This window comes from Oncorhynchus tshawytscha, linkage group LG33 (genome assembly GCF_018296145.1).
Source record: "Oncorhynchus tshawytscha isolate Ot180627B linkage group LG33, Otsh_v2.0, whole genome shotgun sequence".
Classification (NCBI taxonomy): Eukaryota; Metazoa; Chordata; class Actinopteri; order Salmoniformes; family Salmonidae; genus Oncorhynchus; species Oncorhynchus tshawytscha.
The window spans coordinates 31,176,758-31,203,281 of record NC_056461.1 but is presented as its reverse complement, the minus strand read 5'-3'; the positions used below and the strand labels follow the sequence as shown (position 1 = coordinate 31,203,281).

Sequence of the window (26,524 nt, the reverse complement as noted above, 5' to 3'; positions counted from 1 at the left end):
AGTTCAAGTTTACCATATATGTGTGAATTATGGTCTGGTGGTAATCCTTGGCAATAGTTCAAATGTAAGACAATGCCTGGCCCTGTCCTACAGTTATTTTGAGTGTCTGATCTGTAAGTATTCACTGTGTCATAATACTGATGTCCTTCACATATGTTTGCCCTCTCAGCTCAGACAACGATGTTAAACCAGAAGCTGCTATTATCAGAGTTGAGGGTCACAAGCAAATCATCTCAGATGAATCAGAGCTGCTCCAGATGCCAGCTACCCCAGAGCCCACTACACAGTCTTCAGCTTCCCCAGAGCCCACTACACGGTATTCTTCTTCCCCAGAGCCCACTACCCAGTCTTCTGCTACCCCAGAGCCCACTGCCCAGTCTTCTGCTACCCCAGAGCCCACTGCCCAGTCTTCAGCTACCCCAGAGCCCACTGCCCAGTCTTCTGCTTCCCCAGAGCCCACTGCCCAGTCTTCTGCTACCCCAGAGCCCACTACACAGTCTTCAGCTACCCCAGAGCCCACTACACAGTCTTCAGCTACCCCAGAGCCCACTGCCCAGTATTATTCTACCCCAGAGCCCACTACCCAGTCTTCAGCTACCCCAGAGCCCACTACCCAGTCTTCTGCTACCCCAGAGCCCACTACCCAGTCTTCTGCTACCCCAGAGCCCCCTACACAGTCTTCAGCTACCCCAGAGCCCACTACACAGTCTTCAGCTACCCCAGAGCCCACTGCCCAGTATTCTTCTACCCCAGAGCCCACTACACAGTCTTCAGCTACCCCAGAGTCCACTACACAGTCTTCAGCTACCCCAGAGCCCACTGCCCAGTATTCTTCTACCCCAGAGCCCACTGCCCAGTATTCTTCTACCCCAGAGCCCACTGCCCAGTCTTCTGCTACCCCAGAGCCCACTGCCCAGTATTCTTCTACCCCAGAGCCCACTGCCCAGTATTCTTCTACCCCAGAGCCCACTACACAGTCTTCAGCTACCCCAGAACCCACTACCCAGTCTTCACCTATCCCAGAGCCCACTACCCAGTCTTCAGCTACCCCAGAGCCCACTACCCAGTCTTCAGCTACCCCAGAGCCCACTACCCAGTCTTCAGCTACCCCAGAGCCCACTGCCCAGTATTCTGCTACCCCAGAGCCCACTGCCCAGTCTTCTGCTACCCCAGAGCCCACTGCCCAGTCTTCTGCTACCCCAGAGCCCACTACCCAGTCTTCTGTTACCCCAGAGCCCACTACCCAGTCTTCTGCTACCCCAGAGCCCACTACCCAGTCTTCTGCTACCCCAGAGCCCACTGCCCAGTATTCAGCTACCCCAGAGGCCACTGCCCAGTCTTCTGCTACCCCAGAGCCCACTACCCAGTCTTCTGAATCACTTAGAAAACAGATGATTGAAGAGGAAAATGGTAAAGATAGTGTACCGTCAATATCGACTACACCCCTCCTGGATCGCCCCGCGAAGGCTTTCGATAGCTTCACCATGGAGCACACATTGCTGTTAGACACGCCTGTGTCAGTGGAAGGAGACATTTCTCCAGCTGGAGAGTCAGATGTTAAGAAGAAAGAGGGGCCATGCGATATGAAGCATCCTCCCAGTAGGGAGGCTGTAACTGAGGCAGAAAGGCCTCTGCTGGCTACTTTAGAGGAGGAAACTAAGGAGAAGGGGACAGAGGGAGTAGGCATGAGCACATTGGAGCCAACAAAGAATACCTTGCAAACAGGGTAAGTTACTGGGGGTTGAACACATCACAGCATGGCATAAAGTGTCTGTGAGGCACATTTACACTAGACATGCATAATTGTGGTGGTGTTGACATTTTAAAAATGTTTTAATGCTCGCCAACAAGTGCCAATAACACTGCGTTTAGGCTATAACTTTTCTGGAGACTAGTAATTTTCCCCATATTAGAAGTCATTACCTATGGATCATGACTCTATGGATTCCAGTCCTACTGTTGGTTTCAGATTAGTGTCCAATAAAGAGTGTCATTTTGTATCTGTATCCGTGGCAGCCCATCTAGACAGGTGTCTGTAACAGAGATCTACATTACTGAGTACCTATAGGACATTTTCCTCCCATCTCCCTCCAAGTAAAATAGAGAAACAGACATTTACTTTCACTGTGACAGTTCAGGAGCCTTTGACACACCATCGACTGAGGAGGCCCAATTCACCCTTCTCAGAAAAATAGATTGTATCTGGAAAAATGTGCTGTTGTCCACACTGAGTGTGAGGAAGGTGCAAGTCAGTCAGGTTCTTCCATGTTCTGCCCAGGACACCCCAACAATGAGCAGCAGGTAGATCCAGTGTCGAAGAAGAGCGCTGAGAGCACATCGGAGGTGTTGGAAGATGAGCAGGTTCCTGTAGCTGTACAGGAGGAGGGTCTTGATGTTGATGTCTTCATGAGAGTATTAGTGGGTGCCCTGTACAGTTTAGTCATTTAGCAGATGCCCTTATCAAGAGCGATTTACAGGAGCAATTAGAGTTAAGTACCTTGCTCCAGGGGCACATTGGCAGATTTTTCACCTAGTCGGTTCGGGGACACAAACCAGCGACCTTTCGGTTACTGGCCCAACGCTCTTAACCACTAGGCTACCTACCGCCTGTACAGAGGGTAACTCTGAGAGGCAACCGAGGCTTACTCAGCTTTGTCAGCTTTGATCAGCATGGCCACAGGCATTTTAGGGACATTTAGTACCCTTGCTTGTAAAAGCATGTTAGCAATAAGATGCAATGCTTGAATAACAAAGAGTTTGTTTAAACCATTTTTACAGATTTCAGATCTATGTGTATAAAGATTGGATGGAAATATGAACAGGTAGTAGGTGTCCAACTATGTCACCTTGAAATGTGTCTTAAAGTCTGCATCTTCCATGCCTGCTGTAAATGTAACCTAAAACCATAGTTCAAATATCCCCATTCTCAAGTTATGAGACCTTGACTTCCATACTTCAGCCATCTGGACCAATGTCTAATGACAACGTGGTCTCAGAGCATTTCGTATTATTCTGTACGTAAATCAGAGAGCCGCCATTTAGTATGATATGTTACGTTTCGTATGGTATGTTTTAATTTGTGGATATCCATCATTCATTTAGTATGCTATGAATTACAATTTGTATTATTTGTTATGAATTGCAATTCATATCATTTGTTACGAATTGTAATTTGTACATAATTTTACGAATTTGCAAAATGTGCAGTATGTCACGAATTTGTATGATATGTTATGAAATTCCAATTTGTTGTGGCTAATGTTAGCTCAGGGTGGCTAACGCTAATGTTAGCTAGCTGGCTAGCGTAAGCTAGGCCAGGGGTTAGGGGTTAAGGTTAGGGTTAGGAGTTAAGTTAAAGGGTTAAGGTTAGGGGACAGGTTTGATAAAACGGTTAAGGTTAGGGTTAGGGGAAGATTTAGCTAATGCTAAGTAAACTCAGCAACAACAAAAAAAGTTCTCTCACTGTCAACTGCGTTTATTTTCAGCAAACTTAACATGTGTAAATATTTGTATGAACATGACAAGATTCAACAACTGAGACATAAACTGAACAGGTTCCACAGACATGTGACTAACAGAAATGGAATAATGTGTCCCTGAACAAAGGGGGGTCAAAATCAAAAGTAACAATCAGTATCTGGTGTGGCCACCAGCTGTATTAAGTACTGCAGTGCATCTCCTCCTCATGAACTATACCAGATTTGCCAGTTCTTGCTGTGAGCTGTTACCCCACTCTTCCACCAAGGCACCTGCAAGTTCTCGGACATTTCAGGGGGGAATGGCCCTAGCCCTCACCCTCCGATCCAACAGGTCCCAGACGTGCTCAATGGGATTGAGATCCGGGCTCTTCGCTGGCCATGGCAGAACACTGACATTCCTGTCTTGCAGGAAATCACGCACAGAACGAGCAATATGGCTGATGGCATTGTCATGATGGAGGGTCATGTCAGGATGAGCCTGCAGGAAGGGTACTACAAGAGGGAGGAGGATGTCTTCCCTGTAGCGCACAGCGTTGAGATTACATCAATGACAACAAGCTCAGTCTGATGATGCTATCACGCACAGAACGAGCAATATGGCTGATGGCATTGTCATGATGGAGGGTCATGTCAGGATGAGCCTGCAGGAAGGGTACTACAAGAGGGAGGAGGATGTCTTCCCTGTAGCGCACAGCGTTGAGATTACCTCAAAGACAACAAGCTCAGTCTGATGATGCTATCACGCACAGAACGAGCAATATGGCTGATGGCATTGTCATGATGGAGGGTCATGTCAGGATGAGCCTGCAGGAAGGGTACTACAAGAGGGAGGAGGATGTCTTCCCTGTAGCGCACAGCGTTGAGATTACCTCAATGACAACAAGCTCAGTCTAATGATGCTGTGACACACTGCCCCAGACCATGACGGACCCTCCTCCTCCAAAACGATCCCGTTCCAGAGTACAGGCCTCGGTGTAACGCTCATTCCTTCGACGATAAACACGAATCCGACCATCACCCCTGGTGAGACAAAACCGTGACTCGTCAGTGAAGAGCACTTTTTGCCAGTCCTGTCTGGTCCAGCGACGGTGGGTTTGTGCCCATAGGCGACGTTGTTGCCGGTGATATCTGGTGAGGACCTGCCTTACAACAGGCCTACAAGCCCTCAGTCCAGCCTCTCTCAGCCTATTGCGGACAGTCTGTGTGTTCCTGGTGTAACTCGGGCAGTTGTTGTTGTCATCCTGTACCTGTCTCACAGGTGTGATGTTCGGATGTACCGATTCTGTGCAGGTGTTGTTACACGTGGTCTGCCACTGCGAGGACGACCAGCTGTCTATTCTGTCTCCTTGTAGCGCTGTGTTAAGCTTCTCACAGTACGGACATGGCAATTTATTCCCTTGGCCACATCTGCAGTCCTCATGCCTCCTTGCAGCATGCCTAAGGCACGTCACGCAGATGAGCAGGGACCCTGGACATCTTTCTTTTGGTGTTTGTCAGAGTCAGTAGAAAGACCTCTTTAGTGTCCTAAGTTTTCATAACTATGACCTTAATTGCCTACCGTCTGTAAGCTGTTAGTGTCTTAGCGACTGTTCCACAGGTGCATGTTCATGAATTGTTTATGGTTCATTGAACAAGCATGAGAACAGTGTTTAAACCCTTTACAATGAAGATCTGTGAAGTTATTTGGATATTTACGAATTATCTTTGAAAGACAGGGCCCTGAAAAGGGGACGTTTCTTTTTTTGCTGAGTTTAGTTGCAAAGTAGCTAAAATGTAGTAAGTAGTTGTAAAGTTGCTAATTAGCTAAAAAAAAGCTCTCTACAACTGAAGAGACTGGCAGGATAAGCTTAGTGGAGACTTTGCGTTTAGCTACTGTGGCGCAAGAGATGGTTAAAGGACCCAACCAACAAAATTGAGCAAGAGGCCGAACCACTGAAGGAGACCACCAAACTATATAAAGACACTACCAAACCTCGGAAAGAGATCATCAAACCACACAAAGAGACTGCCAAACCACTGAAAGAGATCACAGAACAACTGAATGAGATCACAGAACAACCGAATGAGATCACAGAACCACTAATAGAGATCACATAACCACTAAAGGTCACAGAACCACTGGAGGAGATCACAGAACCATTGAAGGAGATCACTGAATAAAATCACATAACCACTGAAGGAGATCACAGACCACTGACGGAGATCACAGAACCCCTGAAAGAGAAGACTGTGGGTAACCCAGGGTAAACCAGAGAGGGATGTGTTACCACCTCTAGAATACAAAAAGGATTCAAAAGCTGTACAGACGATTTCCCACCGCCGAGTGAAGCAGAGCTTGAGGAAATAGCTTATGAAGAGTGCTTGGAAGAAAATAAAGACGAAGCCACCCCCATCGTTAATGGCGCTAAAGCCTGTAAGGAGACGATCCAGTGTTCCTCCCTGACAGCAATTCAGATGAGTTGGAGTTTGAGATGGGCAAGAGGATATGGGCACAGTGTGGGCTAGCAGAGTTTTACATACAGTAGATGGAGGGTAAGTGCCTGAGCTCCTGTCGCTCTCTGCACTACTTTCCTGCATGGTTTAATGAGGCAGATTTGATTCATGCCAAAGGAATGGAGCTCTGTCAAGTTTTGACTGGCTTTGTGTCTTCAGACATTTGGAGCGGTACAGTATTTTCTTTATGCTGAGTGATCTTGTAAAGATTTCTCGTAAAGTTACTACCATGCCTGAGGAGAGAGTTGAATTGTTGGATGTTAGTGCTGAATGAGCACGTGAACTGAACCCAATGAAATGTTGTTCAGGGAATGTAACTGGACGTTACCTGATAGTGAGCTTGTCGTGTTGATGTTTACTGTTGTCTTTTGTCTGTGACATTGTTGAGGATCGTGTGGTAGTCTGCATTTTGGGGAATTTATTGAATTGCTATTGTAGCCATGCCAGATGGCTAACATTGATATCTCTGTTTCACAGTCCAGGGGTGTTATCTTCTTCACCACCTGCTGAACACGAGGACACACGCCCTGATGGTTTGTCCATACAACAGGCCATGTCAGTGTTCTCCCCTCCTGCAGGACCTTTTGCCAGGACCATTGAACTGGAACCACTTCCCTGTCATCGCAGCAAAAATACAAATATTTCTCTTCAGGAAGTAGGCCCAGAAAGAGTTAGTCAAGACACGGCACCTGTTGCCAGTTGCCTTACTCCACCAAAACAAAAGAAAACTGTCCCTCCACCAGATAATACAAGTAATGAGGCAATGGCCCAAGAGAGCAGCACAGATAGCTTAACAAAGGAGACCCTTAACACTGATGCTAAAGGAAGACATTCCAAAACCACTCATCCTCGCCATGGAAACAACTTCTTCAGATAGCATTCTGGTGACAGTCAAGGAGAAGGGAGCCAATGACCAGCATTGACCAGGAGGATGACAATGAGAAAGTTGTCTCTGTCAACTCAGTGGTCCCATGGCCTCTACCACCCTCTCAACCTGGAACATCTACTACATGTCCCAAGGTCCCTCACATAAGCCCTGCAGAACCCCCCAAAGACGACCTAAGCCTCATAAAGGAGGAAAAGTTGCTACTGGCTAATATTAGTCAGTTGGCAGAAGAAGAGACATCAGATGTACCTGTGCCTGCCCCCTGTGTCAGAAAACGCCTGATCCCCTTCTTGGATGAGGAAGACCTCTCTCTGAACCCAGAAGATCTCCCAGGGTCCGAGGCCAGTGAGGAGCAAGAGACTCCATCACCAGTAATCCCCCAGGAAGTCAGTCTAGACAGGCCTGAGTCAAACCACCTAGACCTAGATGGAAGGAAAGGTCAGCAGGAAATCATTTGTGAGCCCTCTACCATAGCCACCTCCTCATCAAATAGTAACCCATCAGAGACTATTACTGACACTAGTCATGGACAGGTCCTGGAGGACCTGGTGGCAACCACTGAGAGTATGACATCAAACTCCACTGTGAACTTGACAATCCACCGAGGACAGAAACAGGGACAGATGGGGTACCTGTTGACAGAGGACTTGAAATGCACAATGGCCCACTCTCTACCTTTCTCTGTGCCACTGCCCAAGAGGAGTGCTTGTTATTGACTGAATTCGCAGAGATAGTCTCCCATAAGAATGTGACTGAATCAGGGGTTGAGGAGGAAGAGAAGGGCCTTGAGATAGAACAGGATACCACTCTTTGCACTGTAGATTCATCAGTGGATCAACAATAAGTTGGCAGAACAATTTGAAGTTAATCAGATCATGTCATCTGGCTCTTGTAACTACTTGCACAGTTAAATAATATTCACATTAATCCGTGCTTAACTTTAAACAGTTTTTGTTTGTTTTGCAGGATATTCAGTAAGCTCCAAAAAATTGGGACAGTTACAATTTTGTTGTTGTTTTTGCTCTGTGCACCAGCACTTTACATTGGAAATTATACAATAACTGTGCAGACTTTCAGGGGTTTTTCATCCATATCGGGTGAACCGTTTAGAAATTAAAGCACTTTTTGGACATTATTGGGACAAATTCACTTATTATGTATTAAAGTAGTAAAAAGTGAAGTATTTGGTCCCATATTCCCAGCACGCAATGACGACATAAAGCTTGTGACTCTTCAAATGAGTTGGATGCATTTGCTGTTTGTTTTGGATGTGTTTCAGATTATTTTGTGCCCAGTAGAAATTAATGGTAAATAATGTGTCCTTTTGTAGTCACTTTTATTGTAGATAAGAATAGAAAATGCTTCTAAACACTACATTCGTCTGGATGCTACCATGATTATGGATAATCCTGAATGAATTGTGAATAATGATGAGTGAGAAAGTTATAGATGCACAAATGTCATACCCCCAAGACATGTTAACCTCTCACCATTACCAATAACAGGGGAGGTTAGCATTTTTGGGCGGGTATGATATTTGTACGTCATTTCAAATCCGTACTGCTGAAGTACAGAGCCAAAACAACAACACAAATGTTGTCTTTCCCAATCATTTTGGAGTGTATAACTGAAACTTGTCTTTGCTGTCCCATCGTCTTATTTCTCCTATTTCTGTCTCTATAGATCTGAGACGGCTGAGGGGAGGGGAAAGTCCAGTGACCTGGCTGTCCCAACAAGATGCTCTAAGAAAGCTTCTCAGCCATCCTCACCAGACACCACAACCCAGGGTAACATCCAGGGTAACATCCAGGGTAACTCAGGCAGTGAAGAGCCACAGTCCAATGGACAGACCCCAGCAGATAAGGAGGTCCCTTCTGGTCAAGCGTCAGATACGGTTGTTCCTCCTCGACGCAGCAAGAAGAAACCTCTTTCCTTTCCTGTGGTCTTCCAGGAAGTTGCCCCAGAGGCTTCCACTCCCCCTGCGGACAAGGACGAAGCCCATGGGAAGGATGTGTTCGTCCTCAGCCAGGAGGTACATTTATTTATTTTTTACAAGTGAATATAAACAGTTAATTATATTTAAAACACAGCTGAACATTGAATATGTTAATGAGAATGTCACCTATAACAGGTCTCTCTCCCTCTGTTCCTCTCTCTCTCTTTTCTCTCCTTCACACCCTGCTCAGATGCCTGGTCCTCTGCCCAGTCCTGGTCTCGTGTCCTCCAGCAGGTCTTTACTGGAGTGGTGCCAGGTGGCTACACAGGGTTATAAGGGAGTGAAGGTCACTAATTTTAACACCTCCTGGCGTAATGGTCTGGCTTTCTGTTCCATCCTACACCACTTCTATCCCGACAAGATGTAAGCACTTAATCACTAATCAGATAAATCATCCACAATATTTGATCCTAGTCTGAAGGTGAAATGTCGAGCAACTTTATTAGTAGTCCACGCATGTACTTTAAACCCACCCATACAGCTGAATGTAGGAGAGGTAGAATTATTCCATCTCCTTACAGGAAATAGGGTAGAAGTTCTCACAAAATAGTAGAAAATGTCCTCTCCATCCTTCTATTAACTACTGGTGTTTTTCTTAGAGCTTTTGAGGCACTGGAACCCAACGATATCAAGTTAAACAACAAGAAGGTGAAAACGTCAATGAGCTTATTGATAACATATTTACATAATTATACATAATGTCTATAATGAACACAGAAGTCGTTGTTTTTTGTCCTGACTATTCCCTCTCCCACAGGCCTTTGATGGCTTCGCTGCGCTGGGCATCTCCCGACTGCTGGAGCCCTCAGACATGGTGCTGCTCTCTGTGCCAGACCGCCTGATCATCATGACTTACCTGAGTCAGATCCGCACCCACTTTACGGGGCAGGAGCTGAGTGTTCTTCAGATAGAGCACAACAGCAGCCAGTCCAGCTATGCAGTGACTGAGCCCAGTGAGGGTTCTGATGTGGATGCTGCTGCTCGCTTCTGTGCCCGCAAGCTACAGGAAGGTAGCATCTCCCTGGAGGACAGTGCTACAGAACAGGCGCCCAATGGGAGCATAGTGCCACCCCCCCGGACTAAACGGGTGACAAAAGTGGAAGAGAAGGGAAGCGGAGCTGGGGATTTGGATGGGGGAACGGGAGAGACACAGACCCCCGTGCCTCCACCCAGGTCACACACCTCTGCAGCCAAATCAGGATTTGGTCACGTAAGAGACGCCGACCTGGTGAAGAAAAGGCGCTTGCGGCTGAAGAGTGAGTCCATGGATGAAGGGGATGTGGTGGAGCAGCAGAGTAGCACATTTAAGAGCACAGAGGTACATGCTGAATACTCTCCCAGCTTTTAAAATTGTTTTCTTGTATTTCAACAGAGATTGATGTTCAATTAATGTGCTAATGTTTTGCTATTTAAACCAGGCCATGTTTCTCTTTACCTATCATGTCTATTGTGTTTGTGTCTCCTGTCCAGTCAGCTGAAAGTGTATCAGACAGAGAAGTGAAGAATGTCTCCTCAGAATCCGGTAGGAGGATTACCGGGAGATTTTTACCTGAACTGAATGAGCAGACAACAGAAAAGGACCATGCGTAAAGCATGATATGAAAGGCTGCTTACTCTTGAGTTTTTTCTATTGTTTTTGTAAATATACTAATATGCAGTCTCGCTGTTTGGTCTGTGTGTAGAGTCAAGGAGCCCAGCACAAGTTCAGGAGTCCAGTGTCCCAAGCCAGGAGGAGGATACTCTGGTCAGTTCAAATATTTTCCTTGACGTCACATTATTATCCACTTGACTGTTTATATTTGTTTTTCTCTTTTGGTTTAGGCCACCTTCTCTCTCTCTCTGTTTAGCTTAAAGGCCCAGTACAGTTAAAAATCTGATTTGCTGTGTTTTATATACACTGAGTCTACAAAACATTATGAACACCTGCTCTTTCCATGATGTAGACTGACCAGATGAATCCAGGTGAAAGCTATGATCCCTTATTGATGTTACTTGTTAAATCAACTTCAATCAATGAAGGGGAGGAGACAGGTTAAAGAAGGATTTTTAAGCCTAGAGACAATTGAGAAATGAATTGTGTATGTGTGCCATTCAGAGAGTGAATGGGCAAGACAAAATATTTAAGTGCCTTTGAACGGGGTATGGTAGTTGGTGCCAAGCACACCGGTTTGAGTGTGTCAAGAACTGCAACGCTGCTGGGTTTTTCACACTCAACTGTTTCCCATGTGTATCAAGAATGGTCCACCACCCTGGACATCGAGCCAACTTGACACTGTGGGAAGCATTGGAGTCAACATGGATATCTCTTCTCCTTTATTCCTGTTTCTCCCTCTAATCTCCTGACCGTTTTCTCTTTGTCGTCTATGTTCATCTGTGTGTCTGTCCTTGCATGTCCGTTTTGGCAATGTGTGTCGCTGTATCTTCATGGTCCGCGTCTGCAGGACACCAGTCAGTATGTGCTGAGTGAGCTGCAAGCCCTGGAGACTGAACAGAAGCACATCGACAACCGAGCAGGCATCGTGGAGAGGAGACTCAGAAGACTGATGGAATCAAGTGAGAAACAGAACAATATAAAAAAAAGTGGCTGTAAACCTAACAGGAAGTGTCAGGCTTACCTTTACGTGTGCTTATCAAAGGCCACTGATTACTTTTCTCAGTAGATATAACAGGGTCTAACCTCTGAGGTGCCATGTGTTGTGTCCTTGCTCCAGGTAGCGACCGTGACGAAGAAGAGAAACTGATCCAGGAGTGGTTCACTCTGGTCAACAAGAAGAACGCCCTGATCAGGAGACAGGATCATCTGGAGCTGCTGTAAGACATAACACACCACTCACACATCTATTATTCTTAAGAATATGTAACATGATTATATTACTAGGAAATGGTTTGAACTGAAATGCGCCATATTATGTCTGTGTGTGTGCCCAGCAGACGGCAGCTAATTGAATGTATTGTATTTAACAGGCAGGAGGAGGAGGACTTGGAGAAACGATTTGAACTACTGAATAGAGAACTTAGAGCCATGATGGCCAATGAAGGTTAGTGAGTCCAATGCATAAACACAACCTTGTTTACATTGAACACAACCAGTGAGACAACTGTAGACCTACAGCAGTTGTGTGTGTATATATAATGACTATGATATCGTCTCTCATCCCTGAAAACAACAGAAAGGCCCACACACTTAATATGCTCCAAATTACCACCTTTATTGACAATGTTTTGATCCAGATCTGACCTGAAGAAGATCCTTGTGGTTTGAAACGTTGTCATATTCGGTGTGTGAGCTTTTCTGTTATAATACTACATTTTTTAAGGATGTGCGTATGACCACAACTGTTCTATCTTGCCTCATCCCCCTTCTCTTCAGAGTGGCAGAAGACTAAGGCCCAGCAGCACCGGGAGGAGCTTCTACTGCAGGAACTGGTCTCTCTGGTCAACCAGCGGGACGAGCTGGTCAGGGACTTGGACGCCAAGGAGAGAGGGTGAGTCTAGCCCATCTGTTTGTTATACAGCCATGCTTATGCAGTGTGACACACTAAGCATGCACACACATAAGCACACATATTCTACACACGTTTTAAACGATGCAGTACTGTGTGGTTGTTTATGCGTGTGTTTGTGTGTCCTCAGGGCCGTTGAGGAGGATGAGCGTTTGGAGCGGGGGCTGGAGCTTAGACGCAGGAACTTCAGCAACAAAGACAAGTGTGTGCTGCAGTGAGAGTAGGGACGACAATGACAAATAGCGCAGTGCCTTAAATACCAACCCATCTAGAACTAAACCTCCTCAATCTCTGCTTCAAACCAAGCTCTCAGTCACTCAGCAACCTACAATATGAAACACTCCTAGACAAACATGTCACCACTTCAACAAATCCTTAACTGGGATTTTGGGACTGATCGTTAATAAACAATTATACCCCCGGGGGTGCTGGGGCTGTGTGCCTTCCCTTTTGGAGATACTTGAAGAAATAAATCCCTCTGTACCTTGAGGTAAGAGACTCTGGGAAGGTCGCCCATCCATGGAGTACTTTTGATTGAGAAACGAGGACCTTTCCAATTCAGTCTGTCAATGTGCCTTACTCTGTCATTCAAAAGACAGAAAGCCCACTGTACAAACAGATGTGTTGTGCACTTTTAGACTGCCATGAAGCAAAGAGGTTCAGATATATAGGCCATAATGTTTACTTTTATGTCTATAAACATCTCACTGATCTCATCAACAATATGAGAGAACTTTGCCTGAATGCTTTGATGGAACTGGCTATGAAATGAACGGTCTGGTGTTTAGACACAAAATAAATCAGTCCTCTGTGTATACAGGAGGGTTTGGTAACATCAGGCCTCTTTGTATACAGGAGTGTTTGGTAACAGCAGGCCTCTGTGTATACAGGAGTGTTTGGTAACATCAGGCTTCTGTGTATACAGGAGGGTTTGATAACATCAGGCCTCTTTGTATACAGGAGTGTTTGGTAACAGCAGGCCTCTGTGTATACAGGAGGGTTTGGTAACATCAGGCCTCTGTGTATACAGGAGGGAATGGTAACATCAGCTCTGTGTATACAGGAGGGTTTGGTAACATCAGCTCTGTGTATACAGGAGGGTTTGGTAACATCAGCTCTGTGTATACAGGAGGGTTTGGTAACATCAGCTCTGTGTATACAGGAGGGTTTGGTAACATCAGCTCTGTGTATACAGGAGGGTTTGGTAACATCAGGCCTCTGTGTATACAGGAGGGTTTGGTAACATCAGATCTGTGTATACAGGAGGGTTTGGTAACATCAGCTCTGTGTGTACAGGAGGGTTTGGTAACATCAGCTCTGTGTATACAGGAGGGTTTGGTAACAGTATCTCTGTGTATACAGGAGGGTTTGGTAACAGCAGCTCTGTGTATACAGGAGGGTTTGGTAACAGCAGCTCTGTGTATACAGGAGGTTTGGTAACATCAGCTCTGTGTATACAGGAGGGTTTGGTAACATCAGCTCTGTGTGTACAGGAGGGTTTGGTAACATCAGGCCTCTGTGTATACAGGAGGGTTTGGTAACATCAGCTCTGTGTATACAGGAGGGTTTGGTAACATCAGGCCTCTGTGTATACAGGAGGGTTTGGTAACAGCAGCTCTGTGTTTTACTTTGGACCCAGATGTTTGATGAAAGACTCAAGTTTATGAGAGTATCATGTCTCTGGTGATGACTTGTAATTGTGTTTTATCAATCTTTCTATTATTTATGGATTGAACATGTGCATGAGAAATGTTTGGGTTAGGTGTGTCATATTACAAGTGGCATGAACAGTCAGATCTAACCAGAAATTAAAGAAAAAGAGAATAGTGAATAAAGGTGAAACTAGTTGTAGACAGAAGCTAGTAGTCCTACTTGGAAAACATACATACCATCCTGTATATAATACTGTATGTCCCTCTATTATTCTCAGTCTCCCAAGTGGTGCAGTGGTCTAAGGCACTGCATCTCAGTGCTAAAGGTGTCACTACAGGCCCTGGTTCGATTCCAGGCTGTGTCACACCTGGCTGTGATTGGGTGGCACACAATTTTCCCAGTGTTGTCTGAGTTAGGGTTTGGCAGGGGTAGGCCATCATTATAAATAAGAATTTGTTCTTAAGACTTGCCTAGTTAAAACAAATGTAAATGAATTACCTGGCACTGCAGAGCTTTTATTTTATTTTAGCAAAGACCTTTATTCTCTGTCAAATTGTTTAGTATTAATAGTCAACATTTACCAATGGCTTGTTCAATGTTATGTGCTATTTATCATAGATGATGATTACTATTATTCATGGTGTTATTAATATTATTATTATTTTCTTCTATTTTTTTCAACTATTTCAATTTTTGTTTTGTTTTCTGCATTGTTGGAAAGGGCCCTTAAGTAAGCGTTTCATTGTTAGTCAACACTTCTTCTTTTTTTATGAAGCATGTGACATGTTTTTTGGGGGGGGTAGATCTGAAAATGTAATGATGTGACAATAAAGTATTACTTTGTCCAAGCCTCTTTTTAAAAAGGATACGCAATGTTTTGTTTAAACCTGTGAATGATACATAATACATTTTAAGAGTTTGTTTGAATATGGTTTCTCTAATTTGTTGTCATATTAAATTATGTGGTACTTCTTCACTTTTTCGTGGATAAATGTCATTGTGTTCTGAACATATCTATTATCTTGATCTTGCACTATTATTTATTACGTTTGTGCATGAAGAATAAATACGGAAAGAAAGTGTAATTGAACAATTAGCTGCCTACCATAATGTAGGCATATTATTATCATGTATTTATTTTCAGTTTCAATGAGTTGTAAAAATGTCTCTGAGAACTCTGCTGAATTCCCTCAATTGAAGGTGAGCTAAATTAACCTAAGCTACTTAACGTTACTAGCTCGGAATTTGAAGTTGTTATATTATCATTAGTAGTCTATTATCAGGTCAAAATATATGCTTATTATTCATAATTTCTCAAATATTTATTAGCTAATCATCCAGTCGAATACGCTATGCTACAGCTATTGAATCTGTCTTCGAACGTTGATGGCTACCTCGGTCCACGACATTATGTTATTATATTTTTTAAATTTTGAAACATGGCAAATATTATTAATCAGTGACTGAAATTTCGCGCTACCTGATATTCACTTCCGGACTTGGAGAGCGCTCAAAGCGTTTTAGAACGCCCCTCTGAATAACGGGGCGTGGTTTTGGCTTAACTGCAATGGGGAAAAGAAAGACGCAGCTGGCCAGAAGATCGTTCAGAAGGTCTTTGGCTGAACTACATTTTCCAATCTGTGTAGGAAAACTATTTAACGTCATCACTCACTGACACATGCGCAAAAGGCTAGGGATGAGGACGAGTAAGCAACAAGTAAAGCGAGAACAACAAGGTAAACAAAGCTATGTTTACCTAGCAACACTAATTCTAGCTAAATTGGTTAGTCACCGAACACTTGAGTTACTTACCTAACCAACAAGCCATACAGAACATTTTGGCTCGTGAAATTGCAGAACCATTTGCCAAACTAACGTTAGCTAATTTATTTTCTGTACAATAACGTTAGCTAGCTACAACAACAAGTCTTCTTTCCTACTACGATAGCAACGCAGCTAGCTACCAAGAAGATGAGTGTGTGACCCAGACAGGGCCAAGAAAACACAGATTTCGGACACCATGAATCCTGAATAGTGAGTAAAGTTGATGTTTAGGTGTTGTTTTTGTTAGCTCCATATCTAATAACACCGATGACGTAACAAGCATTTTGTTGTATTCTTTATTCCAAGTACAAATTACAAATATCAGGCACAAATATCCGTTATACAAATGATCAACAATCAACCATTTATATCACTACAGTACATCAAACACGTCTACCGCAAAACAACATACATAAGTAAAACAAGTGCCCTTAAATACATAGCTAGTTACAGTAGCTAACTGCACACACAAAAACATGAGATGTTTTTCTGAGGGAAAACAAATGTAGCTAGCTAACTAGCTACAGTTAGCTTGCTAACGTTAAATCACAAATCGCTGCGTCATCTTTTGTTTACGTACTAGCTCGCTCTGTGCCTTACATCTGCCATCATATCGGGTTGTTTTGGTACAATGTTGTCATGATCATAGCAAAAGCAATGCTGACAAAACAATGTATAATATTGTTGATCTAGTTAGTTGTCTCTTGCAACGTTCTATATTTAAGCAATAATGCCCGAGGAGGTGTGTTGTGTATATATGGCCAATAAACCACGGCTAACACGGAACCCAAACCGGCTGGGCACGTGCGCTATCGTGCATGAATTTATTTTGTAATGACATTAATTTGGCAACAGGTCGAAAAGCATTGAACCTGTATGGCTAGTTAGCTTGCACTTGCTAGCTAATTTGCCCTATTTAGCTAGCTTGCTGTTGATAGCTAATTTTGTCCTGGGATATAAACATTGAGTTGTTATTTTACCTGAAATGCACAATGTCCTCTACCCCGACAATTAATCCACGCATAAAACGACCGGCCGAATCGTTTCTAGTCATCTCTACTGTATTTATTTTGCTCCTTTGCACCCCAGTATCTCTACTTTGCACACTCATCTACTGTCAAATATAACATTCCAGTGTTTTAATTGCTATATTGTATTTACTTCGCCACCATGGCCTATTTATTGCCTTTACCTCCCTTATCTCACTTCATTTGCTCACATTGTATATAGACTTATTTTTCTACTGTATTATTGACTGTATGTTTGTTTTACTCCATGTGTAACTCTGTGTTATGTGTCGAACTGCTTTTCTTTATTTTGGCCAGGTCGCAGTTGTAAATGAGAACTTGTTCTCAACTTGCCTACCTGGTTAAATAAAATCTCTCCTCCTTCCAGGCTTTTTCATCTTTAAACTTATATGGTGATTGGCATCTACACTTTCATAGTATTACCATGTCAACCGGAAAATGATTGATGTTCATTTGATGAATTTATTCATAGTATTTCATCCTTCCACAAGATGTAGTCCAGAAACAAATCTAGGGTTGCTACCAAGCCGGCTGGTCGTTCGTTCTATTGGTTCGGTTGCCAGAGCTGCGACCCAGTCGTTCAGTCTTTTTGTTCTGTATCTATGGACGCGACCCAGTCGTTCATTCTAAATGTTACATTGCCGTACTGGCTGGCAACATTCTTATCCCTTGCTAGCTAGACAACTACTGCTAATTTAGTCACGTCAAACAGTGCAGACAGAATAACAACAGTAGCTGCATTTGTTTAAGCTGTTATTTAGTGACATTTATTTGGATACATCTATAACAATGAGCTAATGAGGCACAATTTCGCCTGGTGTAGAAAACGTGCTCTATCTTCAGGACACTGTTGTTCAGAGGAGCTAGCCAACAACACAGCTAACACAATCACTTCAGACTGAAGTTTGCAGCCTTTCCAGCTAACTGCACTTCGTTTCAATTGACATTACTTTGTATATATCCATAAAAATTATGCCAGCTGATTCATGATTTTGACTGGCTGAGAAATGCTGCCTGCCTCTCTTCCCTTCCCGTCTAAAAGAAGTGTGAGATAATGTCTAGATGCTTTTTATAGTGGAGATCAAGTTTATAACTTTCCTGCCTGGGCTGATGAGACAGTGGATTGCGCTGTTAGATGGAACAGAGTAAATAGGCATTTTAACGTCATAGATTTAGCGGGTAGTAATTTGTGGATTAGGCACCGGCTGGAATGCTCTTTTAACCAAGCATTCAGGATTCGACCCACCCGGTTAGATAAGGTCTGTCAGCCAATCAGCATTCAGGGCTCGACCCAACAAGTTTATAATTGACATTTTCCTCTGACATTTCTTTGCACACCCTTGCTACTGTAGCTATAATAACATAGCTAATTTCAGATGGAAATGACAGCATTGCATATGAATTTAGCATAACTCCCCAGAGACCCAGATGAAAGTCAATGCTGGGGGCTTGATTGAATAGATTTGTTAGTTTGTTATTTAATGTTCCCTAACCTGGTTTCCCCCTAGTGACTACCTGTTCAAGCTACTTCTGATTGGTGATTCAGGGGTGGGAAAGTCTTGCCTCCTGCTTCGATTTGCGGTAAGAACTATCAGTGTTCAGTGTTACTGGCATTTTGATCAGTCTTCAGCTTTACGCCAACGTTTGGATGAATACTGTGTGTCCATTTGTTGATTAAAGCTATGTTCTTTTATTATGCATTTCAGGATGACACCTACACGGAAAGTTTCATAAGCACCATCGGCGTGGACTTCAAAATCCGAACTATTGAATTGGACGGCAGGACCATCAAACTACAGATTGTGAGTTGAGTCAGCAGCTCTGGCAGCTGTCCTGGGAGGTTTAATTGCAGTTCATGCTTTCATGTAGTGCGTTAACTAATATATTATATATTTTTTTAATTGTCTTTAGTGGGACACTGCTGGTCAGGAGCGGTTTCGCACCATCACCTCCAGCTATTACAGAGGAGCCCATGGTATCATCGTTGTCTATGATGTAACAGATCAGGTTAGTGACGCCCCTCCACAAAGAACATTGATTAACATCTATGAGTCAACCTGCATTTATTGACCACACGTAACTGAGGTATTGTCTCTTTCTAGGAGTCTTACAACAATATAAAGCAGTGGCTGCAGGAGATTGGCCGCTATGCCAGCGAGAATGTCAACAAGCTGCTGGTGGGTAACAAGTGTGACCTCACCACCAAGAAGGTAGTAGACTACACGACAGCCAAGGTGAGTCCTCAGGAAACGTGGACTCTCATACAGATTAACCACAGTATTTGAGTATATTATACTCTGTAGCCTTAGTTTGTTGTAGTTTACATCAGGGCCTAAAATGTACTTTTTGTCTACCAGCCACTGTGGCGGTAAATTAAGAAAATATACTAGTCACTCAAATATTTTCACCGGTCAATTTTTTTGGGGCCATAAACAGATCACCATGCTTTGTAATGTTTCTAAAACAAGAAATGTAAGAAGTAATGTGGTATATTGCTCAATTTAGTTTTTTGTGATGTGAGTCTTTTAAATCAAAATATCAGACTAAATTATTTATCTGCCCCTTTAAGGGCGGGACATTACCGTGGTAACAGGAAATGAGTAGTGTCGTGTGTGAGATTTTTGATCTGACTATAGAGCGTGTCTTCACTATCAGTTGAAGCAGCAGACTCAAACTAACATTTAAAAACAACTGAGCTTGAGGACTAAGTCTCACTTTGTAGATTTGTTTAGGGTAAATTAGACCAGCTTTTATGCCTGTGCACAGCGCCTCAAAATGAATCTATCAGCACTTCACTCAGTGTGTGCACAGCTCCCCTGCAAGGCAATGTTGCTGCGTGAGGAGGGGTATAGGATTCTTATTTCTTTGTGCGATTAGCAGCTATTAAACAAAACGCAGAAATACTTTGAAAACAGCTACTGCTGCATTTTTCATACTTTACTTTTCACACTTTTTTATTTGTGAATGTAACGCTCGCATTGTAGAACCCTGCAACTTGACCACTCGTCAGCATGGCTGGGGAAATAGACATTCTTACCTGCCAGTACCTAAATCTACCTGCAGTTCATTTTATGCCCTGGTCGACATGCTCAATTATCAACCCTTGGGACACACTATTACTTGCAATGGAAGCACCCTACTACTGCAGTCAGACTGGTGATTGACCCATCTCACTCTCCTCAAACAGGAATTTGCTGACTCCCTATCCATCCCCTTCCTGGAGACCAGTGCGAAGGATGCAACTAACGTGGAGCAATCCTTCATGACCATGGCGGCTGAGATTAAGAAGCGCATGGGGCCCGGGGCCACGGCAGGAGGAGAGAAGCACAACCTGAAGATTGACAGCACTCCAGTGAGGCAGTCTGGGGGAGGATGCTGTTAGGACGGTCCTGCCCTCTCCTCGCACCCCCAGAGGCCCATGAGAAGAGTAATAGTATTGGGTTGAAGTTGGGGTACTTCTGACAGAACAGGAAAATATGGTGGTGGGATCTTCAAGAACTGGCTGACATTTTTTACCTCTTGACCAATGCCCATAATTGAGTGAGTAAGAAAGTTTTGTGCTGAAGGAATAGTCCCCCCCTCAACTTAAAAAAAAAAAAAAATACATTTCAATGATATGCACAGAAGTGGAAATAACTTAATAAAACAAATGTGATCAGGCATAACTGATGATTGTAACTAATCCAGCACTTTCTGTCTCTCATAATATGTATCACAGATTTTTTTTTTTTTAACACACACACATATATAGTGTGATTGAAAGAAATCATGGATGTTACCACCATGGTATATTGACCATAAATCATTGGGCCCGTGCACACAAACATGATATAGGGCTGCTGTTGAGGACATGGTGAAGTCAAAACAGTTTTCGCAACCTGGGGACCACGTGGTGAATGGAAACCTGCCATCATGGTGTTCACATCTTTAATGTCTGATTTAATCATTGCTATATGATACTATTATTACATGGTGGTTTTATTACTGTGATGTTTGTTTGTTTTTTGATTCTCTGTTTTCTAATCTAGAATGTGTATAATCAATTATGTTGTTGTTACCTAATGATTGAGTGCATAACCAAAGGCTGACAGCGTTTGGTTCTTTCTGGAGTGGAAGCTGGCTATAAACAGGAGGGAATTAAGGCATGTCCAATACTTGAGCATTTCATTTGACCTCACATCAATTCAGAATGCTGCTGTACCATCACAGCTTTACATGTTCCCTATACTATATGGGCAACCTCTGGTTGGTGTCTGACAACTTCCCTTTCATTATTACAGTACTAGCCAGGGGTGGCTCTAGCAGATGCTCTTATCCAGATCAAATACACACATAACATATTTAATTGACAGAGGTATTGAACTGCCCATTGTTCAGCACAGCAAGCAATTAAGGTTAAGTGCCTTGCTCAAGGGCACATTGACAGATTATTCACTTAGTCGTTCAGGAATTCCAACAAGCAACTTTGCGGTTACTGGGCCGACGCTCCTAACCGCTAGGCTACCTGCTGCCTATAGGGCCCTGGTCCAAAGTACTGCACTTAATAGTTTTCCACCCTGCAGCAAAACAATATAGGCCCCCTCTTACAGTGGAGCGAAAAATTGTACTTATTAAAGTTCATTTTCTGTCATTCTACATATTTTGCCATGGGATGGAGAGAGATTTTTGCAGTTTCAAAGCTAATTTCCTGTAATTCTACACATTTTGTAATGACATGCCATGTTAATATGGTCTGAGTGAGAATAACGAAATCAATGGGGGCCCCCTGGAGGTCAGGTTCCCTGCACACTTGTCCGGTCATGAATACTACAAGTTTAGATAGCTGGCTAGACTAACTACCAATCTAACAATTGTTAGCTGGCATGGCTAATTTGTTGACTGTCAGTGAGAGACATAAGAGAAAAAATAAGGATGCACAAGCAAATTTTTAAATTTCACCTGGTGTTTTCTACTATTGTTACTCTCAAAAGTAAATTGAGACCCGGCTGAGTTCCTGATTTAAAAATATATATTTGATCGTGGGGGCCCTAAGTAACCACGTCGCTTATGCCTGGAACCGGCCCTGTTACTAGCTCAACCATGCCATTAGTCTCCATGATCCAGCATTAAAGGAAGGTTAGATTTTGGTATGTGTTGAAATGAATTTTTTTGGAGAGTATGGCACACATAGCCTGCCCCAGTTAGGCTTTGTTTGATTGTATTGTTTTCATGTTTGCTTCAACTTTAACTGCAGATGTCTATGCTAATGATCATTATAGAGGGAGAGCGAGACATAGAGGACCGAAGAGATAACACCAGCATCTCAAATTAGTATGGGGATTACAGCAAGAGAAACTTTTGCTGTCCTGAATAAATACTGTAGAACTGGGTCTGGCTGGGAATTCCACATGCCTTTAAGCATCACCATTGATATCCTTTGCCTTTTTGATAAAGGTGTTATTTGCGGTTGGATGGTAAGCAACATACCAGGGGAAGGTAGTAAAATCTGTTTGTTAGCGGACCGATCAGGCTTCCTTAATCTATACACTAAAAGTATGTGGACACCCCTTCAAATGTGTAGATTCGGCTATTTCAGCCACACCCATTGCTGTCAGGTGTATAAAATCGAGCACCCAGCCATGCAATCTCCATAGACAAACATTGACAGTAGCATGGCCTGTACTGAAGAGCTCTGTAACTATCAATGTGTCACCGTCATAGGATGCTACTTTTCCAACAAGTCAGTTTGTCACATTTCTGTCCTGCTAGAGCTTCACAGGTCAACTGTAAGTGCTGATATTGTGAAGTGGAAACATCTAGGAGCAACAACGGCTCGGCCGTGATGTGGTAGGCCACACAAGTTCACAGAATGGGACAGCTGAAGTGCGTGGCATGTAAACATCATCTGTCCTCGGGTGCAAGACACTACCGAGTTCCAAACTGCACCATGAAGCAACGTCAGCGCAATAATTGTTCGTCGGGAGCTTCATGAAATGGTTTTCCATGGCCTGAGCAGCCTCACACAAGCCTAAAATCACCACGCGCAATGCCAAGTGTCAGCTGGAGTGGTGTAAAGCTCGCCGCCATTGGACTCTGGAGTAGTGGAAAGGCATTCTCTGGAGTGATGAATCACGCTTTACCATCTGGCAGTCTGACGGACGAATCTGGGTTAGGAGGATGCCAGGAGAACGCTACCTGCCCCAATACATAGTGCCAACTGTAAAGTTTGGTGGTGGAGGAATAATGGTTTGGGGCTGTTTTTCATGCTCGGGCTAGGCCCCTTAGTTCAAGTGATGGGCAATCTTAATGCTACAGCATACACTTACATTCTAGACGATTCTGTGCTTCCAACTTTGTGGCAACGGTTTGGGGAAGGCCCTTTCCTGTTTCAGCATGACAATGCCTAAGTGCACAAAGTGAGGTTCATACAGAAATGGTTAGTCAGGATCGGTGAGTTAAAACTAGACTGGCCTGCACAGAGCCGTGACCTCAACCCCGTCAAATACCTTTGGGATGATTTGGAACGCCAACTGCGAGCCAGGCCTAATCGCCCAACCTCAGTAATGCTCTTGTGGCTGAATGGAAGCATGTCCCAACAGCAATGTTCCAACATCTAGTGGAAAGTCATCCCAGAAGAGAGGCTGTTATATTTTTATTTAACCTTTATTTAACTAGGTAAGTCAGTTAAAAACAAATTCTTATTTATAATGGCAGCCTACCACGGCCAAACCCTAACCACACTGGGTCAATTGTGCACCACCCTATGGGACTCACAATCACAGCCGATTGTGATTAAGCCTGGAATCAAACCAGGGTCTGTAGTGACACCTCTAGCACGGAGTTGCTAGACTGCTGCGCCACTCGGGAGTTATAGCAGCAAAGGGGGGACCAACTCCATGTTAATGGCCATGATTTTGGATAGAGATGTTCGACGATCAAGTGTCCACATACTTTTGGTCCTGTAGTGTACTAACTAATCAACATCTCTCTTAAAACTACAAATAACTTCTATCCACTAATTCAATCATTTGGCCTTTGCTAGTTATTTCTTCTTTGCTGTGCATAATTTAACATGTTTTTAACGCCCAGAAGACATTGCAGTCCATAGTCATAAAGTATATTGTTATTATTACCATTATGAGTATTGTGTTGACTCTATATATTGGTTGAGGAGGTCTTTCAGACTCTAACATTTCTATTGAAAGTGAATGTGATACGTATAATGACCAGCAGAGGTCAGAGTTAGCACAAAATACAGAACCTGGACATGAGCTATTCTGAAGCTATTATAGCCTACTGATAATCCTCTTGAGCTGTACACCATCTGACATAAAATAGTTTATCAAGACAATTTACCTTCAAGCTCTCGTAGGCCTTCGCATGGCAGGGGAAGACTTGAAAACGCATGATTTCAACACAAGTATGCCAGTTGGATAATAATGATAGTTTGTTGACAGTCGATGGAGTGTGCAGGGTGTCCATTCTGTCCTGTTAACGTCTTGCCTGTTCTTTGTAGGTAGTTTATACTGGGACACAGCCGTCCCAGTCCACACAGCAGTCTGTCAATAGTGTAATGTTGTGTACTAGTGCTATAGCAAAGCAAATTATTTGCTTAACGGCCTGTGTGTGTTTGTACACAGGGATAGTCCCAGTGTGATTAAAAGGCGTTTCACCACTGTGTTGGTGGTCTCTGCTCTGTCACCTCCTGTCTTGAAAGCATGGGCAGATTGGGTGGGCATCATGGTAAATTGCAAAGATAGGAGAACCAAACCTCAACATCCATCATGTTTTTCAAAGTTGCAATTAAGTCATTGATTATTGTTTATGTAGCCTGCTCTACAATTGTGTAGTCTGTGTGCAGATCTATGTGTAAGACTCCTACTTAACTTGAGTTAAGTCAGAAATTTCTGGATCGGTGGGAAATTAGTACAGTAGGCTTATTGAAGGCTATATTTCTATTCATATTGTCTTCTCTCCCCCTTAAACTGGGCCCCTCCCTGTGGGATGTAATGGGCATTCGACTGGAGGGCTTTGTGCCAGCTGCCACGTTACCCCTCATACTCACCATGGTAGTGGACCTGTTTTACATTAGACCCCCCCCACACACACACACACACACTCTAAATATGAGTGTGAAAAAATCTACTATGTCAAACACAACTATTTAAATGAAATAAAAATCAGGAGGACTGGTATCTTACTGGTAATGACTGCTATGTTACTGGTATCTTACTTAGAATGTTGCTTGTATATTACTGGTATGTTACTCGGATGTTACTGGTATCTTACTAGTATGTTACTGGTATCTTACTTGGATGTTACTGGTATCTTACTTGTATCTTACTAGTATGTTACTGGTATCTTACTAGTATGTTACTGGTATCTTACTTGGATGTTACTGGTATCATACTGGTATGTTACTGGTATCTTACTTGGATGTTACTGGTATCTTACTGGTATGTTACTGGTATCTTACTAGTATGTTACTGGTATCTGACTTGGATGTTACTGGTATCTTACTTGTATGTTACTGGTATCTTACTTGTATGTTACTGGTATCTTACTGGTATGTTACTGGTATGTTACTTGTATCTTACTAGTGTGTTACTGGTATCTTAGTTGGATGTTACTGGTATCTTACTTGGATGTCACTGGTATCTTACTGGTATCTTACTTGTATGTTACTGGTATCTTACTTGTATGTTACTGGTATCTTACTGGTATGTTACTGGTATGTTACTTGTATCTTACTAGTGTGTTACTGGTATCTTACTTGGATGTTACTGGTATCTTACTTGGATGTCACTGGTATCTTACTGGTATGTCACTGGTATCTTACTGGTATGTTACTAGTATGTTACTGCTATCTTACATGGATGTTACTGGTATCTTACTGGTATGTTACTGGTATCTTACTAGTATGTTACTGGTATCTTACTTGGATGTTACTAGTATCTTACTAGTATGTTACTGGTATCTTACTGGTATGTTACTGCTATCTTACATGGATGTTACTGGTATCTTACTCGTATGTTACTGGTATCTTATTGGTATGTTACTGGTATCTTACTGGTATGTTACTGCTATCTTACATGGATGTTACTGGTATCTTACTAGGATGTTACTGGTATCTTACTAGGATGTTACTGGTATCTTACTAGGATGTTACTGGTATCTTACTAGTGTGTTACTAGTGTGTTACTCGTATCTAGGCTACGCTGCCACCCCCTATGGCATAGCACCCATCTGCAACCTAGCGCCTGGCTCACACACTGGATGCTCCTGATGCCACCCTCAGCTCCATAGCAACATGGTTCGTTCAATCTATGTCCGCGGTGAGAGATTTTTCAATAGCTCAAACCGTTGGTACATTGTCAAGGAAGACGGTCACGTGTGTCTCGAGCCCGGTATGGGGACAGGGACAGTGGAGGAAGCTAAACTGTTAGCGCACACACTGACGTTCCTTTCACATGTGAATTTTCTTTGTTAGAATCTTAATGTTTCGGGTCTTTAGTCACGTCTGTCTAAAACCATTTCCACAATCTCCATCCTATTTGGCCTCATATTCCACTGAAATATACTAGTGAGTTTAGCCCATTATGCTGTTAAAACCATACTCAAGGTAATGTGTAGCTCCCAGCATGACCTTTGCTCAAAAAACAAAACAACTGTTTTCTACTTGG

General features: G+C 43.2%; 2 protein-coding genes across 5 annotated transcripts in view; both read left to right on the top strand.

The window, feature by feature from the left end:
* The window catches only part of LOC112231160 (EH domain-binding protein 1-like protein 1), a 35,993-nt gene extending 21,007 nt beyond the window's left edge, over positions 1 to 14,986 (top strand). For 3 of the 4 annotated variants that reach the window (XM_024397749.2, XM_024397747.2, XM_024397750.2), the window contains 12 exons: positions 170 to 1,726; positions 8,542 to 8,890; positions 9,045 to 9,217; positions 9,454 to 9,502; positions 9,612 to 10,172; positions 10,325 to 10,376; positions 10,537 to 10,598; positions 11,296 to 11,407; positions 11,566 to 11,665; positions 11,819 to 11,892; positions 12,225 to 12,339; positions 12,488 to 14,986. In XM_024397749.2, the coding sequence (XP_024253517.2) occupies positions 170 to 1,726; positions 8,542 to 8,890; positions 9,045 to 9,217; positions 9,454 to 9,502; positions 9,612 to 10,172; positions 10,325 to 10,376; positions 10,537 to 10,598; positions 11,296 to 11,407; positions 11,566 to 11,665; positions 11,819 to 11,892; positions 12,225 to 12,339; positions 12,488 to 12,575 (3,292 nt within the window). In that variant the 3' untranslated portion in view covers positions 12,576 to 14,986. The remainder of the gene's footprint in view (positions 1 to 169; positions 1,727 to 8,541; positions 8,891 to 9,044; positions 9,218 to 9,453; positions 9,503 to 9,611; positions 10,173 to 10,324; positions 10,377 to 10,536; positions 10,599 to 11,295; positions 11,408 to 11,565; positions 11,666 to 11,818; positions 11,893 to 12,224; positions 12,340 to 12,487) is intronic. The other variant, XM_024397751.2, reaches the window with a different exon arrangement.
* Positions 14,987 to 15,577: 591 nt separating this feature from the next.
* Positions 15,578 to 21,014, top strand: LOC112231161 (ras-related protein Rab-1A). The gene is made up of 7 exons (XM_024397752.2): positions 15,578 to 15,746; positions 15,959 to 16,044; positions 18,371 to 18,443; positions 18,569 to 18,664; positions 18,774 to 18,869; positions 18,965 to 19,096; positions 20,050 to 21,014. Exons 2-7 carry the CDS (start codon positions 16,031 to 16,033, stop codon positions 20,242 to 20,244), a joined length of 606 nt encoding a protein of 201 aa, XP_024253520.1. The 5' UTR covers positions 15,578 to 15,746; positions 15,959 to 16,030; the 3' UTR covers positions 20,245 to 21,014.
* The last annotated feature ends 5,510 nt before the right edge of the window (positions 21,015 to 26,524 follow it).

Coding starts and splice junctions, on each gene's coding strand:
- LOC112231161 (XM_024397752.2), top strand. Junction 18,444..18,568: donor GCCTCCTGCTTCGATTTGCG/GTAAGAACTATC, acceptor TATGCATTTCAG/GATGACACCTACACGGAAAG. Junction 19,097..20,049: donor TAGACTACACGACAGCCAAG/GTGAGTCCTCAG, acceptor CTCCTCAAACAG/GAATTTGCTGACTCCCTATC.